Genomic DNA, 17,219 nt, shown 5'->3' with positions numbered 1-17,219 from the left:
TCCTATATATTTCTATGTAAAACTGTGGTGGGCCATTGTGGCCCCGCCCTACCCCTGGGGGTCATGATTTGAACAAATTTGAATCAACACTACCTGAGGATGCTTCCATATCAATATGATCAATTATGGTTTTGTTATTCTTGAGAAGATGATTTTCAAAGAATTTTCCTATATATTTCTCTGTAAAACTTTGGTCGGCCATTGTGGCCCTTCCCTACCCCCGGGTGTAATGATTTGAGCACACTTGAATCTACACTACCTGAGCATGCTTCCATATAAATATGATCAATCATGGCTTTGCTATTCTTGAGAAGAAGATTTTTAAAGAATTTTCCTATATATTTCTATGTAAAAATTTGGTCGGCCATTTTGGCCCCACCCTACCCCCGGGGGTCATGATTTGAACAAACTTGAATTTACACTACCTGAGGATGTTTCCCCATTAGTTTCATCTTTTCTGGCACTGTGGTTCTTGAGTAGAAGATTTTTAAAACATACCACCAAATTTTCATTAATTCCCAATTATCTCCCCTTGAATGAGGGCGTGGCCCTTCATTTGAACAAAATTGAATCCCCTTCACCCAAGGATACTTTGTAACAAGTTTGGTTGAAATTGGCCCAGCTGTTCTTGAGAAGAAGTCGAAAATGTGAAAAGTTTACAGACGGACAGACAGCTAGACAGACAGATGGACGACGGACAAAATGTGATCAGAAAAGCTCACTTAAGCTTTCAGCTCAGTTGAGCTAATAAAAACTTTTTTTAAAAATTCTTTAATAAATCCAATCAATTTGTTGTCCCTTGTTTGGGTTTCAGCTTGTTGTATTGTCACCAATAAACCCAGTCTTTCCTTTTCCCCTAACCCCCAGGTGTACAGGTCCCCGTTAGACGTAATAGCAGCACTATGGGAACTCCCACAGGCAATGTCTCTGACACGCTTTGATTTCAGGGCCTCAATCAGCCGAGGTTTATCACAGTTCCAGCGACTGAAATGTCCCAGTTTCCCATCATCCCCTTCTCCCCAGGAAAAGACTTTTCCGTCAGTCGTCAAGGCCAGTGAGTGTCGTCCACCTATTTCCATTAAACAAGAACAACGTGAGCATAAAAAATATTCCATATTTTTTAAACAATAATGTGACAATTTCATATAGCCTATTAAAGCTATTGAACTATATATTTTTATTATCTGTTTGGATGTCATTTTTACAGCTCAGGAATTGTTAATGAGCCCCCAACACTTTGTCAAATGACTTGATTCCCAATTTTGGTACAGCTCAATGAGTTGTATTATTGGTCTAAATCTCAATAAATACTCCCAAGTGTTTTCTAAAAGGCCATATTTTTTAAATCTGTTGATGCATTTTTCCAAGCATTTTACACACTTAATACAATGTGAACATCATGATATCTCCCGCATGCTCACATTTATATGATTTAAAATGATAAAAATTTTAGGGTTTTTGGCAGCACTCATTGAAGCCCCCGTGACTGTATAGCAGCACTGTACTGTCAGCAAAAGCAATTCTGACACCTTTGATTTCAATCAACTCTGGGCCTCAATCAATGCCATGTAAATAATAAGGTTTATCACAGTTCAAGTTTTAATTTCAGCAAATAACTGACAAAACTCCATGAAATGTTAATGAATATCGAGTTAAAAAACTTTGTAATAAATCAGTTTCCCATCATCCCCTTCTCCCCAAATCTTCGTATTTTTCATGAAAATTACAAAAAAATTGTTAGCTTTTCCCAGTCTCTGAATTGAAAAGGCGGGGCCAAAAGACTTTTCTCAAAAGTGAGTGTCGTCCACCTATTTCCATTAAACAAGAACAATGTGAGCATAAAAAATATTCCACATTTTTTAACAATAATCACCATTTTTTAAAATCCTTTTCATCAGCATTAATATTAAAGTTACCTATTGAACTATATATTTTTATTATTTGTTGTCAAATGATTGACTAAAATGATGTCATTTTCTTGTTGTTACCTGAATGGACTGCCACTTTTTTGACCACATATTGACTCAGTGAGGTGATTTGTCTCGGAACAGAGACAGTCCCTGTGCTGATCCCCAGACCTAATCTCCCATTGGTGGCCTCACCACAAGCATAGACCATTCCTTCTTGGGTCACTATAAAGGTAGAAAAAATCTTTTGTAACTGTAACAGAACTTTAAAATTTCAAAAAATGCCTCTGACTTGCCATGTAACAATTAATTATAATTCTGTAACAAACTGTGGTGCAACCTTTTATCTGTCTTATGTGACTTGAAACTTACCACAAAATAAACTTTTGGATCCACCCACAATTTGTACACATCTCAGAGCAGACAGGTTGTCATTCAAAGTTGGGAGTTTAATCTGAAAGTACACATGACTTCTAACATAGCAGGTCTTTTTTCTTTGTTTTTGATTTATCAGTACATGTAGTATGAAAAGCTCTTGTAACCATATTCTACTGAAAACTGGAACAGAGAATTATGAATATTGTATGCAGGGTTATTTTCACCCCGCTTTATTGTTGCCATTTCATAATTGCAAACAATTTTTTCCCATCTTAAATTTGCCCATTCACATTTTTGTTTAGAAAATCACATTCTTTGAATTTGCTCAACCGAGGTATGGGCAAAAAGAGCTAAAATAAATAAGAGCAAAATTCTCCCTATATACAGTAAATTGTTCTCATTTGTTATTCTACTGACCTTTGACCCTTTAGGCCCGCCCAGCTGATCCTTGTCATTCAGTCCCCAGCAGAATACATTAGTCTGAATTTCCTTGGTTGTGGATTTCTTCTTCTTTTTGACAGATGAACTATTGACCTTTTCCTCTTCTTCCTCCTCTCTGTCTGAGGCCAGGAACGAAAAGTTAGCGACAGCATCATCCTCGTCCGACCGTAACCTCCCCAGAATCGTCAGACCGTGAACCTTACAGTCGATGCCACTGCTGCGACATTGTTTGATGCCAATCTCAATGAAGCGAAAGTACTGCAAAGGAAAGAGATATCATAACATGAACAGAATAATTAAAGTGGTTTGGTTACACAAGAATATTATGGTTTTTTAATCCATTCTTGTATAACAATAATTAAATTGTGAAAAGTACTGTAGAATATTGTTAAAATCAAAGAGATTACACAAGAAATATTATTTTATTAAAATCATGAACATTAAAATGGTTTAGTTACACAAGAATATTATGGTTTTTTTTTTATCCATTCTTGTACTCTCATTGATCTATAAAGGTCCACTGAAAACAGTTTCAAGGATTACTTAAATAACACTTAAAAAGATAATTTTATTTCATATTTATTTTTTGTAGAAATTGAAACTCAAGACTCACGTCATTAAGGTCCTGTAGAAGTGTAACAATAGACTCGGATGATGTGATATTGACTGCACGGATTTCTCTCATGGAGTTAAGCGTATCTCCTGCACTGATCACCACCAAACTTGGCATGTAGCTGGAGTCAGAAGGCTCCACTTTCATGTAGAGTCGATGTAAAAGGATATCTGGCTGCATTTCTAGTCGGATCCAGTGCTATAACACATAAGAAATAAAACATACAACTATCTGTACACATATCTCATTTTAATTCCTAATCAGTTTCAGAATTATTTGGTAAATGAATGTGAAATTCATTCAATTTTGCTGGTTTTCTTCAGTTGAAATCACTGTCTTTGACAAAACAGCGTAACAACCTCAGCATAATGCTCACTTTTCTCACACCCTTAACTTTATAACTTCCCCAAATTCTGTAGATAGACATTGTTTCCCTAATCTAATGAGACTAATCTAATCCTTTACTTCTCAACTTGCCATTTGACCTGAACATGACCCCCTAACCTCTCACCTTGCCCTGTGACCCTGAACTCTGCCAGTAGCCATTGTTTCCATTGATGAGTCTGTGAGCCTGGTTTTCTCGAGATGACACCGTGATGGCCTTGACACAGGTGTGCCAGTCATCAATGGTGGATCTGGAGGACATGACCCCAAACTTCCTCCTCTGTTTACCAGCCTTCCCCGCAAAAGATGGCTCACAATCTACAAAGAAAACAATTCAAAAAATTAATATCAAGTTTTGATAATACCTGTCCAGCTCTCATGACAAACTCTGCTACCTTTATTTGTTGTTAACCCTAAATTAAATTTGATTTCAATTTGACTCAAAATACATTTCAAAGATTGTTACCTGGTTCAGATATTTTAACGAAGACATGACTGTGTTTGTGTTTCTTGATTCAGAAGCAGTTTTCACACATGTCATAACTGGGACATTTCTGACACTTGTATCTTGAGCCCACGATAGGGAACAGTTCACATTCATCACACCTAAAAAGTAGGACAATTCCAATGAAATTATGCAGCATTTCAAAATCAGTGGAAAAAATTGATCTTTGGCACAGAACATAACTCTGGAGTTTAATTTTAAATTTTGTTTTTGCTTTTTTTAAACAGAATTTTGAAATAAAATCAAATTTTGAAAAGTTAACTAAAGATAAATGTATTTTACCCCACTCCAGGATGAGAACTTGGCACAATTTCCATTTCATCAATAACCCCTGTCCAGTGAGATTGCTGGGGAAAGTCTACTGTTAGATCTCTACCATTGGCATTGATGGCTGAAATAAATAATTTATAGTTTATCAAGTAGAAGGAATTTATTTCAAGGGGAAGAGGGCATGGGTGTGATTTTTAAAATCAATTTTTACTCCAACATATGAATAATGTAGGTTTCTGTTAACTATAATTTTAATTAAATAAAGACATAAAAATATGAACAAAGTATACTTGAAATAATGTTACAACAGGCTAAATGAGCATGTCATGTCCATATAAAAGTGCTGAAATCCAAGAAAATAAAATATTAAAATATCTGTAACTGTTCCAATGCAGTTATGAGACACGGACCCCCCATTTGTAGGTGGGCGTGACCACATTAGGTTTGACGTGAACCTTGTCCCCCACTGAGATTTTCTGAGTGGACCCGGTCTCGTTTCCCATGAATCCCAGAATCTCCACATGGATATATCGGACCCAGTATGGAAGTTTAACTCCAAGGTCAAGGTCAAAGGGTCACAATTGAAAGACCTTGTCACAGCGAATACACCTGTGAGATATGAAAGCCATAGAAATCAACATTTAAAAGGTATAGCCAAGGTTAGAGTTTTTCAAAGGTGGTACAACTCCAATTTCAAAGTCAAAGGGCTAAATTGTCAAATCTCAACAAGGATTACACTTATGTTATATGATAGGCCTAAGATAAACCATTCAAAACATATGGCCAAGGTGAAAGTTTGATAAAAGTTTGTCAGAGGTCAAGGTGAAAAGTTATGTCACAAGGAATACATATGTAAAATATGAAATCCATAGTGCCAATGAGTGTAAAGTTATTGGAATTTAGGTGTAAGATTTAAAGACAGACAGCTGTTCTAGAGCAAAAACAGTAAGCCCCCATATCTTTGATTAATTGGGAAATAAAAATAGACACATACAATTTTGTTTTCACATTTTTTATTTGAAAAAATCAAAGCATAAGGACTCTTGTACATTTAATAACAATTTATAATTAAAAACAAAATACATGATTCATAACAAAACTCAAACACACAGCATAAATAATATACAGAGTTTTGACAAACTTTATCATAACTTTTCACATTACATTTCACTAGGTGCTAAATAATGTACTGCTGTACCATGTACTGTGACTGGAAAGAGTTTTCTATCATGGTTTCTAAATGCAAACAATCTGCTCAAAATTAACTTACATGACATAAATTTTATTTTATTTGTCGTCTTTCAAAGTTTTAAAACTCTCATTTTGTATGAAAGTAATGGTATAGGTGTCAATTTTAAGAATTAAAAAGCATTTAAGCCATTACTTAACTACCTTTCTCAAATTCTCCATTCAGACATATAAGCAGTCACCCAAAAAAGAAACAATTCTGTTTTGAGCACAATTTGAAATTTTTATCACGGCAATAAAGTTGTACTGAAATTTATTTATTCAAAGAATTGTAATAACTAAATGAAATTACAACTATAGTAAATATTATGAAATAATCAACTTGTGTTTCTAGTTATAGATACATGTATCAGTAATAAGATTTCTGAAGCAATGAAAATTGCTAAAATTACAATGTCTCTTACAGAGACGGCAAAATACATTAACCACAGTCAATCGCCTTGTAAAATATCAGTATATATACATAGCATCAAATATTAATGCAATAAAACAATTCCAAACACAGAATTAAGATTGATTTATAAACTACTACACTACAATACTGAAAACAAAAAACTAGCAACATATCACTGCAAAAAATGTTTTTCACCACATTTTCATGGTGTTCATGCAAGTTCTTGTTCTTAAAATTGACTACTTCAAGGAATAATGAAGATTGATGCTCTATCAGCAATAAATATACTAACTAGGACTTTTTATTTGATAAGACTTTGGTTTATCTATTACCTAGAAATATTTACAATATAAATCTTTTGCTATTTATACAAAAGTTGAATGCTTCATTAACAATATTTACAGAAATATGACTTGTTCATGTAAAAAAAAAAATCCTACCGGTAATTAAATACCAACACTGGGACATACTATTTATACTTCAATGTAATTGTCATTGCAAATAAATATACATGTATGTGTTTTTATCTTCCAAAAAGTAAAAGAGAAAAAAAACTTTGTTAGTACTAATAAATATACATAATTAAATTAAAGTGAAAATATTAGCTACCACTTGCATCACTCTGTTAAAAATAAAGCAATGGAATTAAAAAATTAATACATTTTGGCTACAACTTTGAAAAATAAAACTTAAAACAGACATACATGTATTTCCATTTGAAAATTAATTCATATGCCTAACAGGTTATTAGCTGTTGTCCTTTGTAACAAAAATCTTGTCCGTATTTTAATGTTATTAATTCTTTTCAGGCAACTGTAAACATAACGTCCAACTATTTTTATTTATGTAACAAGGTTAATAAAAACATTGCAAGACTGTGCTATGTAGACTAGAAAGCATCACGGAAGTTCACACCAAACTGGAGTCGGAATCCACAATTTCCCCGTCCGACTCCATGCTATAAATATCCTCCGAGTCATCGCTGGCCTCCGGGGTATCGTCCACGAGAATTTCCCCCGTGAGAGCCACCCGAGCGTAGTCGTCGGTGTCTATGGAGCGACAGAAGTGTATGGCGTATTTGAGCTTTTCCAGTAACACGGGTTTACAGGAATAACGCGGCATCTTGAGCAGGAAGAAACAGGTGTAGCTTTCTGGCAGGAAGTGATCCGGTGGGTTATATTTATCCAACACCTGTGGAAAATAAGCCAATCATAATTAAACTGTATCATCTTCTTCAGTTAAAATTCACTTCAACTGGTATTCATTTACAACATTCAATATACACTGTGCACATATTATTAAGATTTACAGAGCAATTAATCAATAAAATATATTTGGATTGTTTTTAATGATTTCTTGAAAATATACAGTGAAACCTTATTACCACAAACTCAAAGGAAAGAAGAAAATCTTTTGACTGATTTCTAAGTATTCCACATACTAAGTTAAAAACATTTAAGAAAACAAAGTTTGGACTTCCAACTGACTTCAAGATATTTGAAGTATTTGAGGTATCTTTGTTTGAAATATCAAAGTTCCACTGTACATGTAATGATGTGCAGTTACAGATATTTTCAGTGCAATAATTCCATATTTAGGGTATAATCAGAGTCTCTATCAAAACTGACCTGTAGGACGAAGTCTCTCCCCCTGAAGTCTGCGATGGACCTGGGGAGGCGGGTCCTGCCCCACACAAACCTCAGGAACAGGGACCGCTCATTGTTAGACAGCTCCTCCATCACTTCCCAGAACCAGGTCACCAGGGGGGCGTTAGCGTCCACACCTTTATAGGTAGCCACCGACTTCAGTAAGTACAGAGGTATGTCTGGACTACCACATACCTACAATAGGGAAATTTAAATTGTAAGACTTGAGCAAAATACTGTGACATCGTCATTTTTGGAAATGGAGTTTTTTTTGTTGTTTTCCTATGGTAAATAGACTCATGATTTCATGTCCTTCACAAAATGGTGAGATTTTAAACAATTTAATTATACCTCTACTGTAATTTCTCTATATGAAATTAATATCATAAAACTGTCTACTTCCCTGAGAAGAAACTATTCCAGCTCAGTGAACAGTGACAGACTACTGGGATGAAAAATCAGAGCTACTCTGACCCTCTGATGAATAATTATTCATGTAATTTAAAAAATGAAATGTTTATAAGCAACTTATGCCTTTGTACATGTTATTCATTGTAACTAGTGACTCAAAACATTTCCATCTCGATGTCAAAATCATACTTCAATTCTAGCAAAATGATAACAAGTTAATTCATACAAATGTCATGAAAATACTTTTTACACACTCTTTGAGTGCACTCAAGTGACTGATCAGGAGTATAGCATAGTGCAGCAATCCCTTTTTTGAGACCTAAGAGCTGTTTACCATACTGCCACTACATACATCGAGTCCCATTTTCTACAATTACATCCCCTTCAAATTCTTTACACAGGGATATCATTCTTCCAAGAAATTCTCTCTCTTTTTTCTTAGTATAATGAAGCACGACATTCAATGCAGAGTTAAACTGAATACTGTTCATAAACATTTCTGGATCATACTAATCTTACCTGTAATTAATGGCCTGTTTGATGTACTCCACTTTATTTGTGGGAGTTATCTTGCTGTATTTAGCTGACAATTGTACCTCCTGACCAGAAGAGCTGGGGATACTGAAGGGCATCTCTACGGCCTGGAGCTTCTCATCTGTCAGATCTTTTATGCAGATCAGACCTAAAAAGCCAAATCAACAATGCCATTCATTGACAAGCATACCAACTTTTTCACTCAAAATATTCTGATACCCAGAAACATCAGCCAATAAAACAATTTATTCACCCTTTACATCCCCAAAGCTGTGTTCCAAAAGAAAATTCACAATAAATTAAGGAAATACAAATAAAAATCAAATTGGAAATATTAAGTAATTCAACAATTGATGGTAGGTGAAATTATTCAATACCTGGGACACAGTCTTTGTCAATCTCTGCCAGGTCTGATATACTGAGGGGCATCCCAGCCACCTGTTTCCACACAGGCTCCGCAATGTTCAGACTCAGGGGACTCCCACTTCTGATGGCTATGCCAAATAACACACCTGAAATGTACAAGTAAAACACATAAAATGAGCTTACCTGAATGAAAATGATAGTTACATCTTTTTCCCTTTTTTTGTAATGTATTGCCACCCTATCTTTTGCTTTGCAATATGGTGTATTAAATTTAATTTTAAAGCACTAGGGTAGTTTATCAGTTTCTTCCTTATAGAATTAAAATCACTTAAACCAAAATCTAGGACATATTGGTAAAAAAAAATCATACCTAAGAACTTGAACATGTTGACATGCACTGGAGATTTGGCCATGGGGTTGAAGATAAAGCAGTCTCTGTTTAGCCTCTACTCTCCCCGTGCCACCGACTTCAAGGTACAGAGGGGGATACCAAGGGCACACTCTCTCCAAACTAAAAAAAAAATCAAATCAATTAGGAATTCTGTTCGTCACACATCTCAGCCACGGACTCACTGTACCCTCCTCCACAGTCATCCACACTCTCTCCTAAAGGTCAAAGTTCAAAAATAATCTCTGTGCATTGTTGAAATTGTTCAGATACAAATGTTAATATTATGTTTGTCTACCATATTTCTTCAATCAAAATTTTTCCATAAAATCTCAAAATTTAATCCCGTAAAAACAAGTAATTTTACAGTCCATAAAAATTTACTTTCTTAAAACTCTTTTTCTTGCATCTAATAAAATTTGGACTCATGTTCAATGCAATTTATTGACAGCAAGCAAAATTTTGTTCTAAATAAATGAATCTGAATAAATGTAATTAAGGATTTCAGTTACCATGGTTTCCAGTTCCAGTCCAGTGAACAGTGACAGGAGGGGTACTGGGATGACCTTTGACATGCCCTCTCTGACCCACCTGACCTGGTCATCAAATTCATGCAATCTGTAAAAAGATTATATTAAGCATAAGCAACTTAGTTTTGTAACATGGATTCATTATAGTGACTCATTTATTTCATTCTGTTAAAATAAATCAACTGAATTTCATGCATGGATTGACCCCAGGTATCATAAATATTTCCACACACTCTTTGAGTGCAACATTACCGATGACTGTCAGCAAATGATGACAGCAATACTGGCCATTTTGAGGGGGACTTAGTGCTGTTTCTGCCACTACATACAGCAAGTCCCTTACTACGGTTACTCTCCTTCACCTGAATCAAAGGAGAAAGGGATATCATCCACAGCCATGTATATTATCTTTTTTTCTGGTATACATGTACAAAGCACAATATTAATGCAGATTTAAACTGAATACTGTTCATAAACATTTCTGGATCACACTTTTCTTACCTGTAATTAATGGCCTGTTTGATGTACTCCACTTTATTTGCGGGAGTTATCTTGCTGTATTTGGCTGACAATTGTACCTCCTGACCAGAAGAGCTGGGGATACTGAAGGGCATCTCTACGGCCTGGAGTTTCTCTGTCAGATCTTTGATGCATATCAGACCTAAAATGCAAAATCAACAATGTGTCATTCATTGACAAGCATTCCAACTTTTTCACTCATTAAATACTGACCCAAAAACATCTTCCTAAAACAATTTATACCCTTTTTAAATCTCTAAAACTATGTTTTAAAAGATATATCACAATTTTCCTTTTTTTTACAGATTTTATCTTAAAATTCATTTTTTATTATTTATAATTTAACAATTGTGGGGGTGAATTTTTTTTTATACTGTTACAGTACCTGGGACACAGTCCTTGTCAATCTCTGCCAGGTCAGATATACTGAGGGGCATCCCAGCCACCTGTTTCCACACAGGCTCTGCAATGTTCAGACTCAGGGGACTCCCACTTCTAATGGCTATGCCAAATAACACACCTACAAAATACAGGCAAAACACTAATAAAGAGCTTACCTGAATGAAAATGATACAATAACACCTTTTCACTCTCTTTGTATCATTTCATCATGGTATCTATTGATTATATTTTTAAGCAATAACAAATTAAATTTGAATATGGTTTCATATCAAGGTAATTTATAAGCTTCTTTCTCAAAGAACTCAAATGATTTTTGAACAACATCAATGTACAAATAATTGGCCTGAAAACGATGCTAATTAAGTAATGAAAATAACTCATACCTAAGAACTTGAACATGTTGACATGCACTGGAGATTTGGCCATGGGATTGAAGATAAAACAGTCTCTGTTGGCCCCGGACTCTCCCCGTCCGTTTGGGGTGACGATGAGGAGGGGGAGGGAGCCGTTCTGTAACTCGTCACACATCTCAGCCACGGACTCACTGTACCCCCCACCACAGTCGTCCACACTCTCCCCTAAAGGTCAGAGTTCAAAATTAGTCTCTGTGCATCATTGAAATTATACAGATAAAGCTCAGTTTATATAATTATTTACAATACATGTATGTTATTAAATAATAAAAATAACTTCGATTCTTTATATCAAGGCAAGATTAATCTGTTCAGTTTTTACATGTATATTGATTTCATTTACAAACCTCATTATCTCAAACACCGAGAAATCTAAGGTAAAAATGCTTAAATATTAAAGGGTTGAATGTAAATTTCATTCTTTATGGAATGAAGACTGATACTGACCTACAAACTTGACCTTCCAGACCCTGTGTGGTAACATCAGACTGTCTGCTCCAAATGATGACAGTTTACTGGCCATCTGTCCAAACACGGACTTAGTGCCGTCCGGGCCAGCATACCCTCCCTTACTACGCGCTCTCTTCACCTAAGTCAAAGGAGAAAAGGTACTATCATCCACAGCACATGTATATTATCTTAAACTGCTGGTATACATGTACATGTATATGATAACGGAATGGGGTGAAATTGAAAATTTGACCAACCAGTAACTATTCGTCATGGTCATTAGATATTTGTGCAGAATGATAAAAATAATTGCACTGAAGAATCTGTGCATGGATCAAGTGTTCCTTTCTCTTCTATGAAACATTCCCCTTATATACTAATTAAATGTCAATTTTCTACTACAGCATCCTCCCTTACTACCTTTATTTATAATCTTGACCATTCCTTACTAATAATATGTGTACACTCCCATACCTGTAGTCTGTTAAGTTCCACCACCGGTCCATGCTGTTTGTCTCTCACCATGGTGGCTTGTACAACTTTTCTGAAGGCAGCTTCCTATTTATTCAAAAATACGAAAAATTTATCACCATCCTATCATTTATTCCTTGTAGAGAAAGCAAGCATTCCCTTACACATAAAAAAATCTAAGGGTGTTATTTATAATAAGTACTAGTATCTAATTTCCAGTGACTAAGGTAAATAGCAACAAAAAGTTATAAAGAACTCATTTAGAAGGTAATCTCTGATAAAAAGTTAATTCTATGAATCCCATAAAAAGTCATCAGATATAATTATAGAGGTAACACATCTTCCTTCTTTATTTAGATATAGAGGATCTTGGTTATAAGAAAGTAAAATTTGATGTCTTGGTGACTTCCTTGATGTCTTGGCTTTTACAATAAATACCTTGACTGAGGACACAATCACTCCTCTTAGATTGTCCAGTCCGGTGATGATGTCATTCCTGACCTCTCCTTGACTTCTATTCTGAAGGTCAAACATGGGAATGGAGGGACAGAAGAGGTCAGAGAAGTGGTGGAGCAGCATCAGGCGGTTCCTCAGGGCGGTGATAGGAATGGTCTGGAGGTGGTTGTACTCCATGGGATGGCGGTGGGCAGTTTACCGGCACTGACCGCTTTGTTGGTGGACCAGGCTAAGCTATGGGCGGAGCCACAGGCCACACGATTGATCTTCTTACCTACATGTACATTTTTCATAGAAACACTTAGAATCAGAGAAAAATGAAATGCACAAATATTAAACATTGCCAGTAATTTAACATCCATTAAATACAACTGATTATGTACAAGTTCTGTGCTGAAGTGTTGTTGACTACAAGTTGTAAGAAAAATTTTGTTGAAAAGAAAGTAGTACATACCAAGCAGTGACACCACCTGGCGGGGTCTTTGGATGGCATTGGTGGTTCCATCTCCTAACTGTCCTTCATCATTATCTCCCCAAGAAAACACTTCACCTAATATACAGAATGTAGAGTGTTAACACATATATTGGTAATACCATATATAAGCAGAATTTTTAGTGAGGATTAAATATTGGCATTTTTAGGAAGGTCGCTGAGATCATCAAAATTGAATATTGATAAAAATTACATGTAATTGCGATTTTGTTGAAATTGCTTCTTTGGTGAGCTATTTAAAATTGCATTGAAATAAAATAACAATTTTTAAGGACAAATCTCTAAATTTGCATCTCTCTAAAATTTCCCCTTGTATGATATTTGATATATCTCAATCAGGTTTGCTATAAACAGGGCATAATTGAGATGGGATAAATACTATAAGTTATCATTTACAATTACAATATCTTTATTCACATTACCAGTATCAGTGCAGGCCACACAGTGGAGGGAACCACAGGCCACGTCGATGACCTTCTTAGACTGGAGAGCTGACACTCGGCGGGGGCGCCTGACGTGGTCATCAGATCCGTGACCCAAACGATGGTAGTCTCCCTTACCCCTAAAGCAGAACAAGTTGTTTTAACCAATTTGACTGAAGAATATTTACTCATGGATCCACCGAAAATTTGAAAGAAAGGGGGAAACTTCAAATTATATAATTAAAACTTATTATTACTATTTTTACATGTACTGAAAACCAACTTTTATTTGTGGGTGATAAATATTTGCATGTTTCATCACCTTCCTTAACTTGCAAATATTTATGGCTGCAAACCATTTCTTTTGCTGTATATTGTAGAGGGCTTTTCCTAAGATTCATAAAGTAAGTCATAGACAGATTTCAAACTACTGAATTGCTAATAACAGATGACCTGAATAATCATAGCTGGTTTACAGTATGTATATGGCTTTTCAAATGTAGTAATACTTCAAACCAAAGCACCATTCGATAAGTGATAACAGTTTTCCTTACCACGTGAAGACAGCTCCACTTTTAGTGAGCGCCACAGAGAACTGAGATCCACACTCAACCTTCATGACCCCCTGACCCATAAGGGTCTCGATTTTCATTGGCACTTTACAGCCATCACTTCCTCCACGACCTATTAAAAACACACAAATCAGCTGTTTTTAAGACACTGAAGTTTTCCCCTAATGGATTACTGCATTGCAGTTGGATTCAGAGAAGAAAAGGCAATTTGAACAAATACAGACTTTCAAAGTGTTCACATACAAATATATCTGAATCATCTATATATCGAATACAAATATATCTGAATCAGATACACATGCACATACAACACATACAGGTACACTGTATGTATCAAAAGTGATGAGAAATATACAATAGGAGAAACAAGGTCTTACCCAATTTCCCATAATCCCCATCTCCCCAAGACCAGACATTGTCATCATCAGTGATACACAGAGTCTGGGCATCCCCACTACCACACGCCACGTCAATTACACGGTAGGATTTCAGGGCCTCCACCTAGAATGAAAAAAGAATATGACATCATTCTAAAGAATATATCACATCAATAAAACTCAGTCTTATACCTAAAAGTTAAAGACAAAAAATTTGCAAAATTAGTATACATTAAAATTAAATAAAATTTTAAAATGATTTTCTTTGAATACCATGAAGAAATGTTGCTTTATTTAGTACACTTAGCCAATCACAACCAAATGTATCTTTCAGAATAAAAGTTTCCATGCCAACCTACCAGTTTGGGGCGGGGCTGGTCTTCACTGTCCCCGTGCCCCAGGCGACCGTATCGTCCCTTGCCCCAGGTGTACAGTTCCCCGTTAGCTGTGATACAGGCACTGTGTGCCCCTCCTGCTGCTATATCCACCACCTCCTTCCCTCTCAGGGAATCGATCACTCGAGGTCTGTCACAGGGACTATAAAACAGAGATATACTTGTACAGTAATCATTAACAACAAACACTAAGAAGGTGTAAATCTGAATTCTAAATGAGAGCAAACCTTTACATCTCTGAGTCAAGCCCCCTCCTAGGTCCTTCCTTACACCCTCCCACTATTTACAGTACTAGACAATTTATTTGGTCTATTGATAAACTTAATTCATGACATCCATTAAGTTCACAGTATATTTTAACCAGTTTAACTGTACTTCCCTTTTCTATCAAATAAATTCAGACAGACCAGGAATCCATTACCTGGAGTAGAGAATCTGTAAAGCAGTCAGTATGTAACCTAGGGCCTGCTGTTTACTGGTGTCCGTGTCCTGTGACAGAATGATTTTGGCCAGAGATGGACGTACAGTTTTGGATGTTGAGTTTTGGGAGGCTGTGGTAGATACCGAGTTCTCCTCTGCATTGCTCTCGTTCACACCTTTATCAATCAACAGGGAAAAAAACATTACAGCTTTACATTATAAAAGAAATGCACAAGAAATTAAAAAAATTCATCTTGAATGCCCCTCATTTTCTGCTGTACTCCCCCTAATATTAGTCAAATCTTCATAAAACAGGAATGAATTGTAATCCTAATCCATACCCAGGAGTGTTGCCCCCAAGGGATCCCTGGAGGTGGAGAACCGTACCAGCTTGTGGGTGGTGGGAACAGACATGTCGGTGGTGGCCCAGGCAATGCTGTGAGAGGAACCACACGCCACCTTACTGATCTTGTACCCCTCCAGCACCACCAGGGCCGGCTTTCTGTTGACCGTGGTGGTTCCATTTCCTTGCTGTCCGTGGTCATTATCTCCCCAAGCATACACCTAGACAAAAAATTCATAGTGAGAATGTTAAACAATTTCAGATCCTTCAATTATTGTATTTCAAAATATTTTTAAAAAACTATTAGGGCAGTAAACTACCATCCATCTAATCCTGGTTCTTGATACAGAAGACTGAATAGTGATTAACAAGCTGTGGATGTGCATGTATGTTTACTTTTCTTCAATGTAAAAGTAAACCAAGTTTACCTTATATATTAAATATCTCCCATAGGTCTGTAAAACCTGAGTACATTTGACTCACCTGCCCCGTGTCAGTGACGGCCAGACAGTGGAGGGCCCCCACGGCTACATGGACGATCTTCTTCCCCTTCAGTCCCTCCACAATCTGAGGCTTCCTTACATGAGCATCTGTTCCATGACCCAATCGAAAATAGTCACCTTTGCCCCTAAAAACATAAAATGAAGTGCATCAATTTATTATTTTATAATTCCTCTTCTATTTCTGTGACCTGATAAATCTTAAGCTGCTGCAAAAATAATTTACTAGTAGGTACTATTTCTTTGACAAACTGATTGGTAAAAGGCAATGGAATCATTTCATTTTTTATCAAGCACAGACACATGCAATTCAAAGGTAAGCCATATCTAGTACATGTATATATTCATTATGGAATAAATGCTCACCATGTCCACACTTGTCCAGACTTGGTCAGAGCCAATGAGAACTGGGCACCACACTCAATCTGACACACCTTCTGATCCCTCAGTCTCTCTACTTCATGAGGGACATTACAACCCTCACTACCCCTCGACCCAGTTTTCCAAAGTCGCCGTCCCCCCAGGAGTAGACGATGCCCTCGTCTGTGAGGGCCAGGGTTTGGGCGTCCCGACTGCCACAGGCCACCTGTACCACTCGCTGATGGGCCAAGGCCTTGACCTAAATTAAAATAATGCATCGAGAATAAAGCAACTTTTTCAAAAAAAAGATTGATTTTTTCAATGAAGGTGGACTACAAAACACAACAAGAGGCCCATGGGCCACAATTCTCACCTGAGTAACTTTGGTCCTTCATCTGATTTCCCCTTGCAATAGCTATTGTGGCCCCGCCCTACATGTACCCCCTGGGGCCATGATTTGAACAATTTAGTATCTACACTACCCAAGGATGCTTCCACTTACTTGTAAGTTTCAGATTTTCTGGTCCATTGGTTTTTGAGATGATTGATTGTATGCTGTTTTAAACATCCCTCTCAAGAATTTTTCATTATCCCTCTCAAGAATTTTTCAT

At 36.4% G+C, this 17,219-nt stretch overlaps 2 protein-coding genes across 2 annotated transcripts in view; both read right to left on the bottom strand.

Moving 5' to 3' along the window:
* LOC134259402 (E3 ubiquitin-protein ligase HERC2-like) overlaps positions 1 to 17,003 on the bottom strand; it is a 47,718-nt gene extending 30,715 nt beyond the window's left edge. The window contains 34 exon segments of the mRNA XM_062741986.1: positions 831 to 1,069; positions 1,989 to 2,132; positions 2,280 to 2,361; positions 2,703 to 2,984; positions 3,340 to 3,537; positions 3,851 to 4,041; positions 4,190 to 4,329; positions 4,511 to 4,622; positions 4,877 to 4,910; positions 4,912 to 5,073; positions 7,056 to 7,331; positions 7,769 to 7,981; positions 8,387 to 8,393; positions 8,717 to 8,879; positions 9,109 to 9,243; positions 9,652 to 9,703; positions 9,998 to 10,103; positions 10,268 to 10,377; positions 10,594 to 10,676; positions 10,920 to 11,054; positions 11,320 to 11,514; positions 11,797 to 11,938; positions 12,274 to 12,357; positions 12,709 to 12,784; positions 12,868 to 13,000; positions 13,181 to 13,276; positions 13,642 to 13,781; positions 14,196 to 14,325; positions 14,591 to 14,714; positions 14,950 to 15,062; positions 15,855 to 15,969; positions 16,232 to 16,376; positions 16,615 to 16,867; positions 16,982 to 17,003. Of these exon segments, the coding sequence (XP_062597970.1) occupies positions 831 to 1,069; positions 1,989 to 2,132; positions 2,280 to 2,361; positions 2,703 to 2,984; positions 3,340 to 3,537; positions 3,851 to 4,041; positions 4,190 to 4,329; positions 4,511 to 4,622; positions 4,877 to 4,910; positions 4,912 to 5,073; positions 7,056 to 7,331; positions 7,769 to 7,981; positions 8,387 to 8,393; positions 8,717 to 8,879; positions 9,109 to 9,243; positions 9,652 to 9,703; positions 9,998 to 10,103; positions 10,268 to 10,377; positions 10,594 to 10,676; positions 10,920 to 11,054; positions 11,320 to 11,514; positions 11,797 to 11,938; positions 12,274 to 12,357; positions 12,709 to 12,784; positions 12,868 to 13,000; positions 13,181 to 13,276; positions 13,642 to 13,781; positions 14,196 to 14,325; positions 14,591 to 14,714; positions 14,950 to 15,062; positions 15,855 to 15,969; positions 16,232 to 16,376; positions 16,615 to 16,867; positions 16,982 to 17,003 (4,632 nt within the window).
* On the bottom strand, positions 8,707 to 9,532 carry LOC134259406 (E3 ubiquitin-protein ligase HERC2-like). Its single transcript, XM_062741990.1, has 3 exons — positions 9,468 to 9,532; positions 9,109 to 9,243; positions 8,707 to 8,879 (listed from the first exon to the last, which is right to left on the bottom strand). Exons 1-3 carry the CDS (start codon positions 9,508 to 9,510, stop codon positions 8,713 to 8,715), a joined length of 345 nt encoding a protein of 114 aa, XP_062597974.1. The 5' UTR covers positions 9,511 to 9,532; the 3' UTR covers positions 8,707 to 8,712.
* Positions 17,004 to 17,219: the final 216 nt, after the last annotated feature.

This window comes from Saccostrea cucullata, unplaced genomic scaffold (assembly GCF_032062105.1).
Source record: "Saccostrea cucullata isolate Sc308-1 unplaced genomic scaffold, CSIRO_AGI_Scuc_v1 ctg1968, whole genome shotgun sequence".
Classification (NCBI taxonomy): Eukaryota; Metazoa; Mollusca; class Bivalvia; order Ostreida; family Ostreidae; genus Saccostrea; species Saccostrea cuccullata.
Note: the sequence above shows the minus strand (reverse complement) of the source record. Positions and strands in the feature narration are given on the sequence as shown.